Source organism: Lathamus discolor, chromosome 19 (assembly GCF_037157495.1).
Source record: "Lathamus discolor isolate bLatDis1 chromosome 19, bLatDis1.hap1, whole genome shotgun sequence".
NCBI lineage: Eukaryota > Metazoa > Chordata > Aves > Psittaciformes > Psittacidae > Lathamus > Lathamus discolor.
The window spans coordinates 5,305,301-5,324,678 of NC_088902.1; the positions used below are offsets into that span (position 1 = coordinate 5,305,301).

The 19,378-nt window shown below is 48.0% G+C and overlaps 1 protein-coding gene across 10 annotated transcripts; it reads right to left on the reverse strand.

Moving 5' to 3' along the window:
• Window positions 1-910: 910 nt before the first annotated feature.
• LRIF1 (ligand dependent nuclear receptor interacting factor 1) lies at window positions 911-12,015 on the reverse strand. 10 transcript variants are annotated; one of them, XM_065698656.1, is made up of 6 exons: window positions 11,883-12,015; window positions 10,550-10,749; window positions 9,114-9,189; window positions 5,412-6,916; window positions 3,596-3,874; window positions 911-2,593 (listed from the first exon to the last, which is right to left on the reverse strand). In XM_065698656.1, exons 4-6 carry the CDS (start codon window positions 6,909-6,911, stop codon window positions 2,126-2,128), a joined length of 2,247 nt encoding a protein of 748 aa, XP_065554728.1. In that variant the 5' UTR covers window positions 6,912-6,916; window positions 9,114-9,189; window positions 10,550-10,749; window positions 11,883-12,015; the 3' UTR covers window positions 911-2,125. The 10 variants fall into 10 exon arrangements, with proteins under 10 accessions (XP_065554728.1, XP_065554722.1, XP_065554724.1 ...); XM_065698650.1 differs by having other exon boundaries at window positions 5,412-6,924; XM_065698652.1 differs by having other exon boundaries at window positions 5,412-6,924; window positions 11,928-11,998.
• Between the last annotated feature and the right edge of the window lie 7,363 nt (window positions 12,016-19,378).

Consider the following 19,378-nt stretch of genomic DNA (forward strand, 5'->3'; position numbering starts at 1 on the left):
TCCTTAGTTTGCTTTCTCCACATGCAGCTTTGAGCCTGTTCAACTGGCTTTATCTCCATCCACAAGCTTGTCTGGCTTCTATCTTCCCCTCATCCTGCAGGAGGGGAGCAAGCAAGCAGTTGGGTAGGTACAACCTGATAGTTGGCCAGGGTCAACCCATCACCCCCACATACGTGCAGGGAATATTCCCACTTTCCACACAAATCAATTCCCTCCTTACTACTGCTTAAATCCCCTGTGCAGATGTGGCCCAACTTGTACTGCTTCCACCTTCTGGAACAAGCACGGAGCAGGCTGTAGGCATCTTCCTCCCTGGCTGCTCAAAGAAATCATCTCCTGTAAATGGGCCTCTTTGCTTCTCACATCTACCAACAAGGGCCACACATCATCTATGCACACCCCCTCCAGAAGCAGCTCAGCCGTGAGGCCCCAGGATGCAGGTCACTGGTCCAACCACCAGTCCTTTCCTCAGGCACTCAGTGGTCTGCCTGGTGCTCCTAGCTCTGGGATACTTGGGCTGCACAACACTGTAGGTGATGAGGCCCTTCATGCTCATCATTCACTCCACTATGCATTCAGTAGATGCCCGTTTTCCTATGCTAAACTATGGCATTTCTGCCCCAAAACACTCACTCCACACGCAGCGAGCCCATAGATACCCATACCACCCTTGCTTGCTCTATTACAAGCACCTGCCTCTTAAACAGTAAACTCTGTCATTAAAGTATTTAGTTCCATCCTACACCTTCCTTCTTCACCCATCACCATGTGTTTGGTGTGTCATCTGCTCCTACACTTGGCCTGACACTCTTCACTGCAGGGACCACCTTTATCTTCCCTTCCTGCCTCTCTCAATCCACTGGAGTTTTTCCCACTGAGATGCATATTAATAAGGAACAGACAGCTGATAAGAGTCTACTGGGGTCTCCAAAGAAACATCTTTCACCACAACCCTACGCATGCACCAGGCATCCGTGTGGTAACAGAAACCTTGCAGATGTATTTAAAATACAGAAAATACAGAACAGAGATCAGCAGTGGAGTTCTGCAGGGGTCAGAGATGTTGAACGTAACCATAAATGGGACAGGAAAAACCACAATGACAAATTCTGTTGGCAAAGCAGCTATTCATGGCTGGTACAGCAAAGAGAATTGCAGAACTCGATGCAGGGCTCAAGGGCATGGACAAGAGAGGGCAGTGAAAGGCATCCACACAACACATGACAGAATATGCTGGGCAAACACACTACAAAGGTCTATAAAAACCTATAAAAGACTGAGTGCACATCCTCTCCTACAATCAGAACCAAAGGAGCATCAAATGAAGGCAGCAAGAGGCACGTTTAAATAACAAATGAATGCAAAAGAGAAAGATACCCCCCTGGATATAGAAATAGACCTTTTTTGCTTCAACAAGTTATTATTCAACATGACTCTGTTTTAAAAAAGTACACCTACCTCCTCCCCTCCAAAAGCACCCCACAGCCAAACCTCAACATTGCACAACTGGCAAAGGCCTTATAAAGGCTTACAATAGGAAGAGTAAGAAACACATACCTCCTAATGGTCAGCAGGGGGTTCTCCTGCTGCCACCTTCGCATCTGGAAGAGGGTTGGTATGAACATCATCTGTATTATCTGCCTGTAATTCCCAACTCATTTAAATAGCATTTATTAAACACTGACCATTGACCTTTCGTGACCATTGACAGGTCTCAGGTATTTATAAAAGTTGTCATGCACATTAGGAAAACAAAAGAATTATTGACAGTTGGGGTTTGCCATTTACACTGAGTTTCTAAGAGACAGGCCATGGGATTCCGAAGTGGGAAAGTTTATTCGATAGGACTAATAAAGAAACCCCTCCATTCAAAATATAGAGAATGCACTAACAAAAAATGCCCATCTTCTGCATTCTTTGATAGATGTGATGCTCCAGAAGCAGAATTTGATGGTCCAAGTCTTTTATTTCTGTCCTTTTTTTACGTACACATCCTGTGTATTTTATCCTGTGTCTATTTTGTTCACATCTTCCATCTACCAGAAACGTCCCTTGTTTAAACACGGAATTCCTTCTTAAAGTCACTGCAATGCAGTTGAGCATGGGCCTGCTGACGAGCTGCAGTTCAGCTCTGCTGCATCTTCCTGCGCATCTCCTCCAGCGCTGCTTCCCGCGCCCTTAACTGCTGTTTGAGTCGTTCGATTCTTTCATCCTGGATGGTTTCATCCAAGTCTGGAGGAGTCAAAGGGAAAGCATCGTTTCTGAAAGACCCTTCCAGAATTGAAGGGGCATCTTCAGAAGACACTAGAACTGGGATACTTGGGTATGGAATGTCACTATATTGAGAGTCCAGCTCTTGCTCAGAGTCCCTTCCTAGAGATGACAGAGTGAAGTCTGTGGAGATACTTTGCTGCAGTAAGACCGGCGGAGGTGAAGGACTTCTGCTATGGACACTGGAACTGGAGCTGGTGTTCTCTGAACTTGGACCTGTGGTTGATTTGACTGAAGTTTTCCTTCTCTTTCCAGTGTCTGATGCCGCTGAGGATTTTACCTTTCTTTTCTTAGTCAGATCCTCTTCTGGATCCACAGTTTTCTGCAGAGCCAAGAAAACACACTTCTGTTAAACTGAGCATCATTCCACATTGTAAGTAAGCAAAAATCACAAGCTATTTGTTGCAAGCTTCCTGGCATTCCTATATGGAAGATGTTTCTTTAGCAATTTGAGCAAACATACCTCTGTGTTCAGGATCTTTCTAACAGATTCCCAGTTAACAATTCCAGAACATTGAATTCCTTCCTTAGTGCACTTCTGCCTTTCCTGTGCACACCTATTATCTCCTGCTGCTGCTTATATTTAACTGCAGTGTGAGATAAAAACTTTGGGAACACTGTGGCAGAACAGAGCTACTTTGGATGGATACAATCATTTTACTGCATTAAGATGGAAGTTCTTTCATTGAGAGAATCTTTCCAGAAGCACCCAAACAAGTTCTTGGCCAATATCAAAGGACCACATTTATAAAGACATTTGTAACTCTGAAGATTAGAGAGGTACAACAAAACCACACACACGGATACCCTTCTTTGGAAGTCAACCTCGCCTTGTCATGTGAGTGAAGGCGCCTGAAGCACCTTAGAACAATGACACTTGACTGATCTCAAACTGTAAAGCTTCACAAGAAATTATTCTTCTATTATTCTGCTTATACCCACTGGACAAACATAATTGTTTGCAGAAGGTTACATATAAATTAGGATAAAGAGGCCTGGTTTCTATTCCAAAAGATTACTCCTGCCACCACCAGAGGGTCCAGTCTTCTTCAAAGCGTTTGTCCTTCAGATTTCCTCCCATGAAACCAGAAAAGAGGAGAAGGATTCTGGGACTACTCAAGTCATACTCAAGTCACCCAACTCCTTTGTGGCCCACAAAAAAGATGTAGGAATGATTCTGACAGCGACCATAATTACTGGCTTGCCCTGACGAACCTAGAAGTGGAAGGGTCCAGGTCAACACCCAGCTCTGTACTAAATACACACATGGAGCTTTCTGAAGGTGTTGCTATACATGTTTTAGCACTGTAAGATTTCAAGATACCTTTTCCTCATTCACACATTCCTGGTGTTGATTTGCTGTTTCCACATCTACCGATGATGAATCAATAGAATCACTTTTCCTTTTCAAGCTGTTACTGGAGCAAACCCTTTCTTCTAGTTCCTCACAGGAGCTCCTTAATGGTATTCTCTTAAGGTAAACTCTCTCCTCCTTAGAGAGTCCAAATTTTTTCCTTAATTCCAAGTATTGTTTCCAATGTGGCTTTTCTTGCTGTTTGATTTGAATAAGCTTTCTTGGTGAATCCATCTTTTCACATTGGATCTGAAATACAGAAACGGTGAGAGACCCATCAATCTCTCAATCTCTCTCCCCACACGCATGTAAGCTAAAAAGCAGTTACTAGGAAGACACCTAAACATTTGTGTTGTCTGCAATTCTCCAAGAGTTACCCTTAACACAGGTTAATCCAACTTTTAGTAATTACATACATATGTACACAGGCCTAACGCTCTTCTTAGTTACTTAAAACCCCAGGTCCACTGTGAACATCCAGAAAATGCAGAGTCCAACCAGCAAACACAGAAGTAAAAGAAGCAACAAGGAAATGACCTGTTCTAAAACTTCTAAGTAACAAAGGAAGATGATGGAAGATCAGACAAGTGTTTTCACAGGGTCACATTTAGGCTGCTGAGTGCATCTCATACTTGTGTTGTGGTGACAATACTAACCAAGCATCATTAGCCACATCTGGTATCTAACCTCATTGTAACCTGAGCTGTGCCTGAACTTCAAGGTCAACCTTACATCAGTTATGTTGGACAATCCATGGGCTTGCAAATTCAGACTAAAAGCAGCAAACATTCTATGTTTTTCAGAGGTTAAAGCAACACCTGGCACCACATAGCACTAAAGGAAAAGAAAAAAAGGCTATTTAACCAGTTTTCAGGTGAGGAAGGATCACAAAAGACTCCCTGCAATCTGTTCCAATGATTAAACTCGGAATTTTGCACAAATATGCCCAGCTGGCATTGCCCTTCTACCTGCTCAACACAAGCTTCAGAATGATTCTTTTTATCTGAAGGCAAATTCATCCTGGCCTCTTGAGCAACTGAAACCTTGACCTCCAGTCTTCATGGGTAGAGACTGGGGCATTTGAGGCTAAGGACTTTTTTGATGTTATGGCTTTAAAAGAACATGTAGGTCCAGCCTGAAGGTGGAAAGCCATTAAGGATCAGAAGAGTTTCTTCTGCCTGACATGAAACCATGAGTCACAGAAGGTGGATCCCTCCTCACCATGGCATGGAAGGAAGGCAGCACAGCTCCTGCCTTTGGCTGAGCTAGTGGAGGCTGGAGCTGACTTAGTGCAACACCAGAGCTTGTCTCTGGGTACAAACCCTGCTCGACCACCTTGGTTTCCACTTGTGTAGCTGCAAACTTCTCTACCTCACATCACACCTACAACAGTCAACAGCTAGGCTTTGTGAATGTGGTTCCAACCACATAAAGCAGGTATCAAAGCATTTCAGATATGAAAGCAGATTGCCCCCAGGGTGCAACCGACCAACAACTCTCCTATAGTTTCAGTTGTTTCTGACAATTTATCTTGTGAGAAAATACAAAGGCATCTTCTCCCTCCTTCTTCCTTTTCTCTATGCGTTTTCTCACTTGGATAGGACAATCTTACTGTAAAGAAAAACCATTTCTTGACCAGAAACACACTTTAGATGAGCATATTCAGTGGCAAGATACCTGGTTACAAAAAGCTGTGAACTTTTTAACAGCCATTTTATTCAAATAGAACCAGGACCATACAACGATTTAGCAGAGTGAGATGGGCACATGTATTGGAGAGAGTTACCTTTTGACAGTCTTCACTGAAAGCACCCTCTTGCTTCGCCTGAGGCAAAACAGCCCTTGCTGCTTTGGGGGAATGGGTCTTTTCTTTGCCATTGGGGCACATGTTTTCCTGTGTCCCACCTGCTGTAACGGGGGTCACTCCACTTGAAATGCTCGTGTCAAAGAGCAAACTCCTTCTGTGGTTTACAGTGGAATCCTGCTGGTTAGCGCTTGGTGTCACCGGAGCTGCAGGTGCAGATCTTACATCGTTTCTTAAGCCAGGTGGGGAAGGGTTTTTGGAGTCTGGAGATGGGTTTGGATCTTTCTGAGACAGCACCATCCCGCTGGTTTTGGACAACACCAGATTCATTACTTCACTGGTTATTTTGCTGACTGCAGTAGAATCAATTAGTGTGGATGTCTCCTTTCTCACTGAAACATCAGAAGAGGAAGATGGCTGGTTGTCAGCTTGGCCTGATAGAATATCAGAGCTCCTTTTGGTCAACAAATAGACTTTCCCATTGTACATGACCAGAGCATTATCTTTAATAGGTGGGATTTCTGTTTGGCTTCCACCAGGACCGCTAGAACAGAGTGATAAAATATTCGCAGAATTCGCTTCTGCATTCTTCATGTCTGACAAAGTCTTCAGGATCTTGGAAGCCATGTTATTGGATGACTTCACGGGAATCAGGCAAGGCGTCGACAACTGTGAACCTTCCTGCACAACCCATTTCATCGGAGTTTGCTGGCACTGCTGACCATCAGATGTTGCCGTCCCAGGAGAAGGACTACTTCCCTTTTGTGTGGCTGTCATTATCAACGTTTGTGAAACTTCCGGGGCAGGTTTTGGGCAAATGGCTCGTATACTCGTAAGGGCTGTTTTCACTGTTTTCACTGGCGACACGTAAATAACAGTTGGCATTTTTGCACTGTCATCTCCTCCTGACATGTTTGTTGCTGTCGCTGCAAGGATTTTTTGCTGTACTGCAGGTGGTAAAAAAGAAGCTGGGACAGATTTCACTTCTGCATCAGCTGGGATCTGGAGGTGGTGGCCAGAAGGCAGGCTTGAAGCCTTCACAGCAACTGGCAGCGTTTTTGTATTGAGCACCATGTATGCTGTGTTACTCTGGTTGGATGAACTGGTGACAGCAATGTTCTGTAAAGACAGTTTGTCCACTGAAACACAACTGCTCTGGCTGTTAGCACCTGAATTCAGAGGTAGGCTCTCTTTTTCAGAACCTGCCCTAAGACTTTCCTGTTTGTCTAATGTCCTTGCAAGAATAATCTTTCCAGGGCTGGGAGACTGAAAAACAGGTATCTTAACAGAGGAAGGTGCAGTGGTATTGGCAAGCTGTGTCTTAAAAGTAAGATGGACTGGACTAGAAACACTCGCTTTAGAATTATTTGCCATGGCTGAAGACTGAACTATTGGCACAAAGCTTCCAGAAGCTTTAGGAATTGGAAGTAATTTCAGAAGGTTTTTTCCGTCTGGTCCCGTCGTCTGAACTACTCGGTACATACAGCCTGCAACGCTTAACAAAACAAAGACGAGACAAAAGACAAGAGAAAAGAAAGATAGCATAAGTGAACACAGCACAGATATCTTCATTCATGTGCATCAGTGCATTGTACACCCAGTGCTGCTAACGCCTCAGAAGCTGATGAACTACTGAAAACTCCTGATCTTCAGGGACTTCACTGGCAAATCAGACTGAGCTACTCAGTGTACATTTGGGGGCAGCATTTCAGAACACCACAGGCTATCTGAAAAACAACCTTTACACCCCAGAGTAGCAGGAAATGGCATCCTTTTCAGGTAACAAGTTAGAAGATCTAAAGAAACCCCTTACATTACCCTCCTCTTCTACTTACAGGCCCTTTTGTTCTGAGAAAATAAAAAGCTCCCTCCAGATTTCACACAGAAGCTGTGGTTTTTGCTTTCCCATCTCCCTGTTCCTATTAATAGCCTGCTTAGTGCTACAAAGTCTGAATCTCACAGAAGCTTCAGGAAAAGGCAGCGGATTAATTGTGTGGCAAGACAGAAGCAGAAATTACTTTAGACATACATATAAAACAAGGGAATTAAGATGCAGAATACATTGACTTTGTGGAGTAGGCTGTAGGATGACCACAAGCCTACATCTCACCTGCCTGCTCATTCTTCAGGCAGATACAGACCACAAAGGTGGTGGTCTTCAAAGAGAGCAACAAAATGCTATCAAGATACATGCATTTATAAGAGCAGAAGTCTTAAGTCTAGGAAGGGAAAGGCTTCAAAACTGAGGAGGAAGACATGGAAACAGCACCAGTCAAATCTGGAGAGTGTATTTTGGTAGGTGAAGATAGGAACTCCCAAGAGCGGACAGACAGAACCCTGTGAAACCAGAAGTCAGTTGTGATGCTTCAAATGTCACGATTTTCCAAGTCCAAGATACTGGACTTGAAATACATATTGCAAGATACTCTTGGGACTCTCAGAAGAACAATCGAATGCCCAAAGCACTGCAGAAGCAACACGGCATGTCAAGACATGCATGAACAAAACAGTTTCCCTCACTAGTAAAGAGGCCAAATGAACTGAAAGTAAGTTTCATAGTCTTGGTATCAGATCCAGAATGATAAAAAGGCAAAGCTGCCAACTCTACTCTGTCCCATTGACTTTCTGCATGGATAAATGCATTGAGAACATGGACATGAGATTATTTCCCCGTACCAGTCCAGATGACATCAATGTTTTGTGCTGTTTACCATCAAGTAGTTTTGAAACACTGGCATTTTTTTCTGGCAGTGAAGCATTACAGTTTGGACTTCCAACCCAGCTTGGAACAGAGTGACCAGGAGACACCCATCATGTGTCCCGCTGACAGATCTCCTCAAGAAGGCAGTCAAGACACTGCCTTTTCCCATCAAGTGAGAAGAAGGATGCTGTTCACTCTCAGAGCTGGACAGTTCCTGCTACAATCTGAGGGGTCACGTTCCCCTTGGTGGCCAACACAAACGACCATGCTATTGTCTGTCTAAACCACAAAGGCTTGAGACACATAGAGCTTTCCTCACTTTAACCTTACCATTAACTCCCACACCCTATATTTTGGTACAAGGCCTCATTTCTAGGCAGGCTGTGTGAAAAGGCAAATGTTGGTGTGATTATCAGAGCAGTGGGCAGCCTTTTGCTTCAGAAATAGCTTACTTAAAACAAAAACATGGCCAATACCCCACCTGGTTCTAGTGGAAGCTGCCATCAGAGATTTTAGTAGTGAAATGGAGTTGGATGTTTTGGCATCAGAAATGACAGTTGAGAAGGACTAACACGAATGATCTTATAGAAATACTTTTGCTTAAACAAAGAGCAACTACAAGTATTTGTATGCTAGAACTTAAATAAAGCAGAAAGGACTCACTTCAGATCTCCCAGCAGTACTGATAATGCAGTTAGGAAGACCAGCACTGAGCTCCCGGACAGCTTCTTGCATTTGTACCTATTCTATGCTTTGGATCATTCAGTTGGGCTTGATGACCTTAAAGGTCTTTTCCTACTTGATTCAATGCTTCGTTAATAACCCCATGATCGACAATGTCAACTTCTCTTCTACACGTAAGAATCAATATTCTGAAGGCAAACTGAGAAGGAAAATTTCAGCAAGTTCATGTTCATGTCTGTGGAACACAGACATGGAGGTGTCAAACCACAGCAGCTTAAACAGAGCAAACGGGCACTTACCTCTGCTCAAACTAACTAGCACTGCAAGGAGGCATCAAAGGGCAGAAGAAACCCCCAAAGAGGCACGCTCCTTCACCTGTCAAAGCAAGGGGATACCTCTAACTTTTGGGCAAGAGGAAGGGGAGCAGCTCAAAGAGAGAGGGAGGAAGCAAGAAAAACAGAGAGGAAGAGAGATGAGGCAGAGGACGCATTGGCATGAATGCTTTCTTCAAGCTGCAATGCCGGTGTCCAGCGCTCAATTCCACTCTTCTTGTTTCTCCCTTGAGTCACTGTTCATCTCCTTTAGGATGGGCTTAAAAAATGGGTTTGACACTGTGCTACAAACAGGATCTTTTAAGTAGGCTGGGGAAGAGACCTCCTTGAAAAAACCCGGTTTGTCAGAGCTCCAGGTCATTCTGCTTCTCAGTGTCACAAGGAGACAACGGCAGCTTTTGATCTTCACACTTCATACAAAAAGAGCAAGAAACCCCCCAGTTGCAGTTTTCTGGGGAATAACATCCTTTTACCTGAAACAAATACTTCCAGGATTGCAGAAGCACCAAAAAAAAGCTAAAAGATAGACGAGAAGGAAGGAAAGGAAATGTTCAGAGACATTGAGAAGTTGTATTCACGCATATTCCCCCTTTGGAAGAGGAAGGCAAAGTGTCATTGCCAAAGTTTTTAGATGCTTTTTCTACTCCATGTATCAGTGGAAAACCCTCCACCATCTATAGCTCACATTGGTAAAGACTCTTCCAGGTGATAAAAAGAAATAACCAGGACTGGCATTTCATATTACCCAAATTAAAGCATTTTTCATACGTTGTTGAGTGATGAAGAGGAGAGCTGGAAGCTGCCTTAGTTCCCTCTGCAGGCTCCTGCTGCTTTGAAGAATCTGGTTTAAGAATCCCTCAAGCAGAGTGAAAAAGGTCTTTCCATCCCCTTCTAGAAGGGGATTAAAAGCAATAATTATAGGAATTCTGTCCATGAGGCCAAGTTGTACTTGAGGATTTCTCCCATAATTCTCAAGCAGTTTTTCTTCTCCTCTTCATCCTCCTTCACTTCCCTACCCCACAAATAGAAGCCCCCTCAAATCTCATATATTAACACTAATAATAATTCCATTGCAATGATACTTCAGCACGGCCCAAGGTCTAAAGACAAAGCCTGAGGAAAACTGGCTTATGGAAGAAGAAAATCAGTGGTGGACTGGGAGAAATCCTACCCCATGGCACCACAGAAACCACCAGCTTCAGGTTTTCATCTTCCCTTCCCAAATCCATACATGAATCTGTGCCATTCAGGGTGGGAACTGTCAACGTGATGACATCTTGCTTGACCAAAAAGGGTCATTATTTCTTGAGGCAATATTGAGACCTTCCAAGTCAACACTGGGCACGGCATTAAGCAGGATATGACAGCAGAGACAATGGAAAGAAATGGGAACGTTTCTTTACTTCGTTCTATCGAGCCGGCAGAATAAAGAGAACAGTCAGCGCTTCCCTCAGTTCAACAGAATTCCCATGAAGAAACCAGGAATGCTGCTTCATTTGTTCCATCAGCCACCAACTGGATTGAGAGGCCTCATCCAAACACATTTACTTCCTAAGAGGCTCAAGGACACCACACTGAGTATTCCAAACTTCACCTCCTGTCCCTGATAAGGAAAGGCAGACAGGAGGTGCTCAAAGCTCTGTCAATTCTAGGTGCAATTCAACTTCCAAGTTGCCAGAAGCAGCACCCCTTAGGCAGAACCAAGCTGGTTTTTAGCTTGCTTTTCCTTCCAGCCATTGCTTTAGGGACACCTTTCTCCTCTCAACATGAATAAACCAAGCAGGGCCCAGAAGCCACTACAGAGCTCAACCACCCAACTTCACTTGATTTCAATGGGTTCGGCTGAATCCAGAAAGCAGGAAAAGGCCCTTGATCCTAAACAGGAAGCATAAATCTGGGGACAAGGCCAAATTAACTGGTTGCAATGCGCCTTTATTTTGTGCAGCCACATCCCATCCATGGATTAGCTGAAGGTTGAATCAAAATAGGTTTCGTTATCATTACCTGCAAGGAATCCCGGCTGGAATTTAAGCCCAGGCCATTCCTAACGGCTGGGGGGGTTATTTAAATACTTATTTGCATTTATTTATTTTATTATTATTATATTATTGTAATCCAAATAACGGCCATAGAAGCCTTCTTTGACGCCCATTTTGTACGGAAACACTTCCACCCATTAGGGATTACTCCAGAATATTCCAGGATGCGCCAACCGCTGGGAAACGCTTCCTGTGCTTGGTTATAAACCACCGCTCTCCCCATGGACAACCAGCTCCTCCAGCCAGGAAACCTTCGCCAAAGCCCCAACCGCACCAAAGCCCCATCCCACGGCAACAACAGCGCCTGAGGAGCTCACACCAACCTCTTCACCTCAAGTGGACGACACCAGAGCCCCCAATCCCAACAGCGGGAACGCGCACATGGAATCACGCAGAGCATGGGGGGAACCTCCCTGGTGCTGGCAGGGGGGCACCCCCGGGGCTCACCCCCAGCCCATGGCTCTTTGCACCTCAGGTGCTCCAAACCCACCCTGCTCCTCTACGCTCCTCCTCGCACCCCGTACCCCGGCACCGCACCATGTGCCGGGCAGAGGTGTGAAGACACAGCCCGGTGCCGCCCCTCGTATGGGAGGGGACGGACCCCCCCCCACACCACCACCACCACCTCCGGTGCCCCTCGCAGCCCCCGGGGCCTTGCCCCTCCGGCGCCGCAGGGAGCGGAGCGGCGGGTCCGTACCTGCGGGCGTCTCCTCCCCGCCCACCGGCAGGGCCCGGTACTCACAACTGCGGGGCGCGGCGCGGCCGCTCCTCGGGGCTCCGCGGTGGCCGGGGTGACATGGCACCGGCACCGGCCGACGTGCGGGGGGGGGGGGGGGGGGAGGAGGCAGACGTCGCGTCACTTCCGCCCGCCCCGCCGGCCAATCGGAGGGAGCTTCCGCACGGGCGACTTCCGGGAACGGCATGGAGGGAGGCTGCGCCGCCGGGCGGCGGTTTGAGGAGCGACGGGGGGCGGCGCTTCCGGGAACAACCGGAAGGGATTGGGAAAGAGGGGGGGGAAGTGGTTCCGGTTGGGCAGGAATGGCAGGATTGGGGCGGGAAGTGACTGGTTTGGACTGGAAAGGACCGGTTTGAACACAGGAAATGGCGGGTTCGGGGCAGAAAATGGCGGGTTTCGGACAGGAAATGGGGGGGTTGGGCGGGAAGTGGCAGATTTGAGCGCGAAATGGCCAATTTTGGGGCAGAAAATGGCAGAATTGGGGCAGGAAATGGCCAATTTTGGGCAGGAAATGGCCAATTTTGGGGCAGAAAATGGCCAATTTTGAGGCAGAAAATGACAAAATTGGGGCAGGAAATGGCCAAATTTGGGCCAGAAAATGGCCAATTTTGGAGCAGAAAATGGCAGAATTGGGGCAGAAAATGGCAGAATTGGGGCGGGAAATGGCCAAATTTGGGGTAGAAAATGGCAAATTTGGGGCAGGAAATGGCCAAATTTGGGGTAGGAAATGGCCAAATTTGGGGTAGGAAATGGCCACATTTGGGGCAGGAAATGGCAGATTTAGGGCAGAAAATGGCCAAATTTGGGGCAGAAAATGGCCAAATTTGGGGCAGAAAATGGCAGATTTGGGGCAGGAAATGGCCAATTTTGGGGCCCACCCTCCTCCCTCACAGGAATCCCTTTGTTGTGTCTGGATCTCTTCTTCCTTGTTACTGCTCTGGCAGCAACTCCACTTGTTCCTCAGTGCTCAACATCTCCTTGCTGCCTGCTCTGATATCCTTCAGTTGCCTTGAACTCGCATCCTCTACCTCACATGGAGCGTGCTGCTTCCAACCCATCTCATTGCCAGCCTCCGTTACTGCCCATTTACATCAGCTCTGCTCTGCCATTGAATTGTCCCTCCCACCAGAAGTGGTTCAAGGGGAGACTCGAGAAGCATTTGGACAAGACCTGTGCGAGGCATCCATCAAGCTCCTCTGAGCCCGATGCGTCTGTCAGAGCCCTCCCCGTCCTGGTCAGGGTTTCACGGTAACAGATTCACCCATGAAGTTAAAGTCAGTTCTGGACTGAATTCCCTCCATTGTGTTGACCCACACACACAGCTTGGTGCACCCTGAACCTGTGGAGGGTGCTCGATCCCACTGGCCATGGCGCAAAGATGTTCAACGCTGATCCCCACACCAGCAACCCCTGAGGGACACCACTTGGCACTGATCTCCTCATGGCCATCGAGCTGCTGGACAATGAGTGTGACCATTCAGCCAATTCCTTATCCAGCGAGGGGTCCGTCCATCCAGTCGTGTCTCTCCAGTTTAGACCTAAGGATGTCTGCGCCCTCAGCAAGTTTGCCGATGACACCAAGCTGTGTGGTTCAGTTGATACCCTGGAGGGGAGGAATGCCATCCAGAGGGACCTTGACACGCTTGTGAGGTGGGCTTGATATAAGGAAAGCAAGTGCCTGGGAAACATAGGGTTAAAATACTTATAGCTTAACTTAGGTCCAAGATAGAGAACAAGGTTTGTGTTGCAAGTCTGTGGTGTGATAACAGAATTTAGTAGTCTTACTAACATGAGTGAATGATTTCTTACCATCCTTCTAATTATCAGTTGCTTTGGAGACAGTGCCTCCCAAACATAGAATCACAGAACAGTTTGGGTTGGAAAGGACCTTAAGTTCATCCAGTTCCAACCCCCCTGTCATGGGCAGGGACACCTCACACTAAACCATCCCACCCAAGGCTCTGTCCAGCCTGGCCTTGAACACTGCCAGGAATGGAGCACTCACAACCTCCCTGGGCAACCCATTCCAGTGCCTCAGCACCCTTACAGTAAAGAATTTCCTCCTTAGATCCAATCTAAACTTCCCCTGTTTCAGTTTGAACCCATGACCCCTTGTTCTATCACTACAGTCCCTAATGAAGAGTCCCTCCCCAGCATCCCTATAAGCCCCCTTCAGACACTGGAAGCTGCTTTGAGGTCTCCACGCAGCCCCTGAGGAACACCACTTGGCACTGATCTCCACACAGCCATCGAGCTGCTGGACAATGAGTGTGACCATTCAGCCAATTCCTTATCCAGCGAGGGGTCCGTCCATCCAATCCATGTCTCTCTATAAGGATGTCGTGCAGAACAATGTCAGATACCTTGCACAAGTGCAGGAAGGTGACAGCGCTCACGCTTCCCTTCTCCACCAGCTCTGTAACCCCGTCCTAGAGCCACCAGATTTGCCAGGCACGATTTGCCCTCAGTGAAGCCCTGTTGGCTCTCAGCAATCACCTCCTGCTTTTCCATGTGCACAAGAGGATCTAGCTCCCTGGTCCTGCCATGGACAGCGGTGACGCTGATCGGTCTGGAGTGCCCTGGGTCTTCCCTTTCCCTGTTTAAAAATGGCGGTTGTGTTTCCTGTTTTCCAGTCAGCTTGAACCTCACCAGACTGCCTCAACGTCTCAGCCCCCTCAGTCCCATGGATGCATCTCATCACCTTCAGGTTCCTCACATGGTCTCAACCCTGATCTCCTCCTGCAGGTGGTTCTTCATTCTCCCAGTCCCTGCCTTTGCCTTCTGCAGCTCGGGTGCTGTGGCTGGAGTGAGTGCTGGTGAAAACCAAGGGAAAAAAGTCATGGAGTTCCTCAGCCTTCTCCATTCTGCAAGTAATGAGGCCTCCCATTTCCTTCTGGAAAGTGCCCACATTTTCCCTACTCTTCTTTTCCTCACCCACGTACCTATAGAAGCTCTTCTTGTTGCCTTTGACGTCTGTGGCCAGATTTAATTCCATCAGGGCTTTAGCTTCGTCAATTCTTCTCCACGTGTGCAGGAACAGCGACTTCCTTCCACCTGTGTTGACAGGCCCCTTCTCTCTTGTTGATGGGGACTAAGATCCTCTGGCTTCCAGTATCTGAAGGGGGCTACAAGGGTGCTGGAGAGGGACTCTTCATCAGGGACTGTAGTGATAGCGCAAGGGGTAATGGGTTCAAACTGGAACAGGGAAGGTTCAGGTTAGATCTAAGCCAGAAGCTCTTCCCTGTGAGGTTGCTGAGGCGCTGGCACAGGGTGCCCAGAGAAGCTGTGGCTGCCCCATCCCTGGCAGTGCTCAAGGCCAGGTTGGACACAGGGGCTTGGAGCAAGCTGCTCCAGTGGAAAGGGTCCCTGCCCGTGGCAGGGGTTGGAGCTGGAGGAGCTTTAAGGTCTCTTCCAACCCAAACCAGGCTGGGTTCTGTGACCTGCACTGTCAGGACTAACTCCATCTTTTATTTCTCAGAAGCAAAGGAAGCTCATCTCTGGAAAGGGATTTCTCATTTGCTGATGCATCCAGTAGCCCCAGTGCCCTGCAGACACCTTGCCTAGTTCAATGGGAGCTGATCTGAGCCCTGTGCTACAACTCTTGCCGCAGCAGCATCACAATCACCAGTGAGGGAGATCTTTGCCTTTTGCATTTAGAAGCAGCTAAACTGAAGATTTCTCTAAGGCTTTTTCCTCACCATCACTTTTTCCTCCTGTTAAATTCAAGATGTTCAGTGAGGTATAAAACCCCCTTCCTCTAAATTGCAAAACAGAGCCCCAGCCTTCACACAAACATCCATTTTGATGAAGCCTTTAGGGAAAACCACTTCAATCCTCCTTTTCCTGCCTGTCCATAGGGCATCATTGGACTTTGATTTCACTGTGTGTCTAATGACAGCAGAACTGACAAGCTGTTTATCTCTCGAGTGCTAGTCCAGGCTTCTCTTCAAGAGGATGACGTGGCTTGATGGTTTGACACTTCCATTAGAAGAGCAGCCAGGCAGATCCATCCTCTGCCAGTCACTGCGGCTATTGGAAACACTTGCTCTTGTCAAACTTGATGCCATTGAGATATCCCAAGGTGTCAAATGCAGTTAAAATAACTGGTGCCCTAATAGAGCTTGTCCTGGGTTGAGCAGCAGCAGTCATTTTTCTCCTTCTTAGGAGCTAGTGCAGTGCTGTGTTTTGATCTTTTGGCCTGGGTACAGTGCTGATAACGCCGATGTTTTCAGTTGCTGCTCGAATGTTTGGTCTGGTCAAGGACTTTCTGAGCCTCATGCTCTGCCAGGGAGGAGGGGAGGCTGGGAGGAAGCAGAGACAGGACACCTGACCCAAGCTAGCCAAAGAGGTATCCATACCACAGCACGGCATGCCCAGGATGTAACGGGGAGTGACCCGGAAGGGTGGGAACGGTAGGGTTGGACAAGGTATCGGTCGGTGCTCGGCTGGGGGGAGTGGGGCGAGTTATTGGTCGGCTGGTGTTGAGGTGTTGTATTCTCTTCCCTTGTTATTTCCTTTATCATTATTATTATTATTGGTGGTAGCAGCAGTGATTTGTGTTATACCTTAGTTACTGAACTGTTCTTATCTCAACCCGTGGGAGTTGCATTCTTTTCGATTCTCCTCTCCATCCCTCCAGGAGCTGGGGGAGGGCAAGAAGGGGGGGAGTGAGTGAACGAGGTTTGTGGTTGGGTTTAAACCACGACAAGCTGGAGTCTGGTGACACTTGTGATGGTACTAAATGATGCTGAATTCGGGTTGATCACATGCTCCCTATTCAATCCATGCTACATGGATTATAAACTGCCACTTTGGAGTGGCAAGACACCAAAGGTATTTGTGTCCTACCAAGGCTGGTTCCACCTCTGTGGTGATGCCTGCCAAATCAGGGGTTTCAACCAGGCAAAGCAAATGCACAAGTATAAAGTAGTAAAGCTGCCTCAATTCACTACCAAGTTATCCAACTTGGGAGAGTAAACTTGGGGTTAGACATAGTAAAACCTTGGTTTAATTCAGATAGGACTTCAGGAGGGTTCACAGGAATTTTGCATTCCACGTCTGATTTCATGGAATCACGGAATGGTTTGTGCTGGAAGGGAGCTTAATACTCATCCAGCTCCAACCCCTGCCACTCTGGCTGCATGCACATTCATGTCTGTTAAGCATCCAAGGTCATCTCCTGCACCACAGTGTTAGAGGTGATGCTGAACAGCAAAGGGCATTTGACAGCTGCTGCTGGTCCTGTCTTCTCCTGTGCTAGACAGGTCCCAGGACTGACAATGAAGCTCAGGTGACACAAAGCACTCCAAGCTGCAGATGTCTTAGGTAACCAAAGACCAGCCCATTCAGGGCTTGAAGGCAATGACTGTGCCTTAAAACATGAGACAAGAACCAGCTCTGCATTCCTGTGGCCACCTGCACTGCAGACACAGATGCACTACATTCCTTTAAGCACAGGAAAGAACCCAATTAGAAAGATGATGGATGCCAGGAGGCTTCAGAGCAGCGTTCATGCTCCCTGAAGCAAGAAGCACTGCACTGAAAGGTTTGGTCACCGCCTTTCCTTCTGGTCATCCTTGCAAATCATTAGGTTTGCTGAGGAGCTAAACTGTCAAGTACAGGAGCTTGATGCAGCAGGAGGGGACAATGAGCCTCTTGGACCAGTGTGACAGTCCTTGTACCGAGGAAGCTGAAGGCCGTGCCGCTGTGCTCTTCCCCAAGAGGTCCTGCAGGTCACCAGCAGCACCGGGAGATGCTGCTGGCAACAGGTTTTGTGCACCTCCTGGTGCAAAGAGGTCCCAGTGCTGCTTCTGCACGACATCCATGGATGCCTTCAAGGTGAAGGAGTTCGGGTGGACTGGATTGCACTTAGAGTTGTCTTGCAGCCGGGTTTCCAAAGAGGACAGATGGAGACCAGCTGTGAGAACAGATTGCTCTAAAGACTTCACATTTTCCATGTCAGAAATAGTACCTCCAGTGATGAAAGCCCACTGCACCCCTCCCACCCCACCAAACCCTGCCATAACAAAGGTGATGGACTCCTCCAGCCTTGAACAATGACACGTTTCAATGGAAGGGTGAGTTTTCACAGGTGGTACATGGCAGAAGGAACATTTACCCCACAGTTCCAGAGGAAGTAGCCAAGAAGGAGAGGTTTGGGCAAGAAAGATCAGTTCCCAAGCAAGAGGCATCACTTGCAGGGCAAGGTTCTGAGCACATTTGTCCACTTCAGCTGACCTCTGCTTTCCCCCTTTGCCATTTTGTGGTTCCAAAGAGGTGAACCTAGCTGGGACGTGCATTTGTTCTGCCATTCTGGCCACGTTTCCTTTTAGAATGTGTTCTTCGGGGTGGTCACGTTTGACCTGCGTTTCCATTGGGGCATCGGTGGCATCTACAGCAAGAAGGGAAGAATTAAAGTTGGAAAGTCCTTCTTCAGCTTGGCAGCCCATGGGGACAGGAATGACTTTAAACTGACAAAGGGGAGACTGAGCTGAGCTCTTAGGCAGAAGCTCTTCCCTGTGAGGGTGCTGAGGCGCTGGCACAGGGTGCCTGTAAATAAAAGCATTTTCTGGCATGATCTGGAACTTCAGCTGCTGCTGCCACAGAACCCAGCCTGGTTTGGGTTGGAAGGGACTTCAAAGCTCCTCCAGCTCCAACCCCTGCCACGGGCAGGGACCCCTTCCACTGGAGCAGCTTGCTCCAAGCCCCTGTGTCCAACCTGGCCTTGAGCACTGCCAGGGATGGGGCAGCCACAGCTTCTCTGGGCACCCTGTGCCAGCGCCTCAGCACACTCACAGGGAAGAGCTTCTGCCCAAGAGCTCATCTCAGTCTCCCCTCGGGCAGGTTCAAGCCATTCCCCTTGGCCTGTCCCTACAGGCCCTTGTCCCAAGCCCCTCTCCAGGTTCCCTGCAGCCCCTTTAGGCACTGGAGCTGCTCTCAGGTCTCCCCTTCAGGAGCCTTCTCTTCTCCAGGCTGCCCCAGCCCAGCTCTCTCAGCCTGGCTCCAGAGCAGAGCTGCTCCAGCCCTCACAGCAGCTCCATGGCCTCCTCTGCCCTCACTCCATCAGCTCCACGTCCCACACCCCAGAGTGTTCAGGGTTCAGTTCCCAGGGGCTTGCAATGGGCTCTGGGCACGCAGCTGGGTTTGTCTCCATGATGCTGATGTGTGTGTTGGGGAACAGGACAAGCCAGATCATCTTTTATGAGGCTGCTAAAGCTGTTCCTTGTGGGTTGAATGGGGCCGGGTCACCCAGTGCAGCCATTTGGGTGGGTGTGAGTTGCGCACTTCGGCTGGGAAAGCTGCTGCAGTTCAAGGGGGAATGACTGTGCCAATCCCCGCATCAGCCCTGGACACTGAGAACCTGCTCCAGTGGAAGGGGTCCCTGCCCGTGGCAGGGCTTGGAGCTGGAGCAGCTTTAAGGTCCCTTCAACCCAAACCAGGCTGGGATTTAGGCCCCA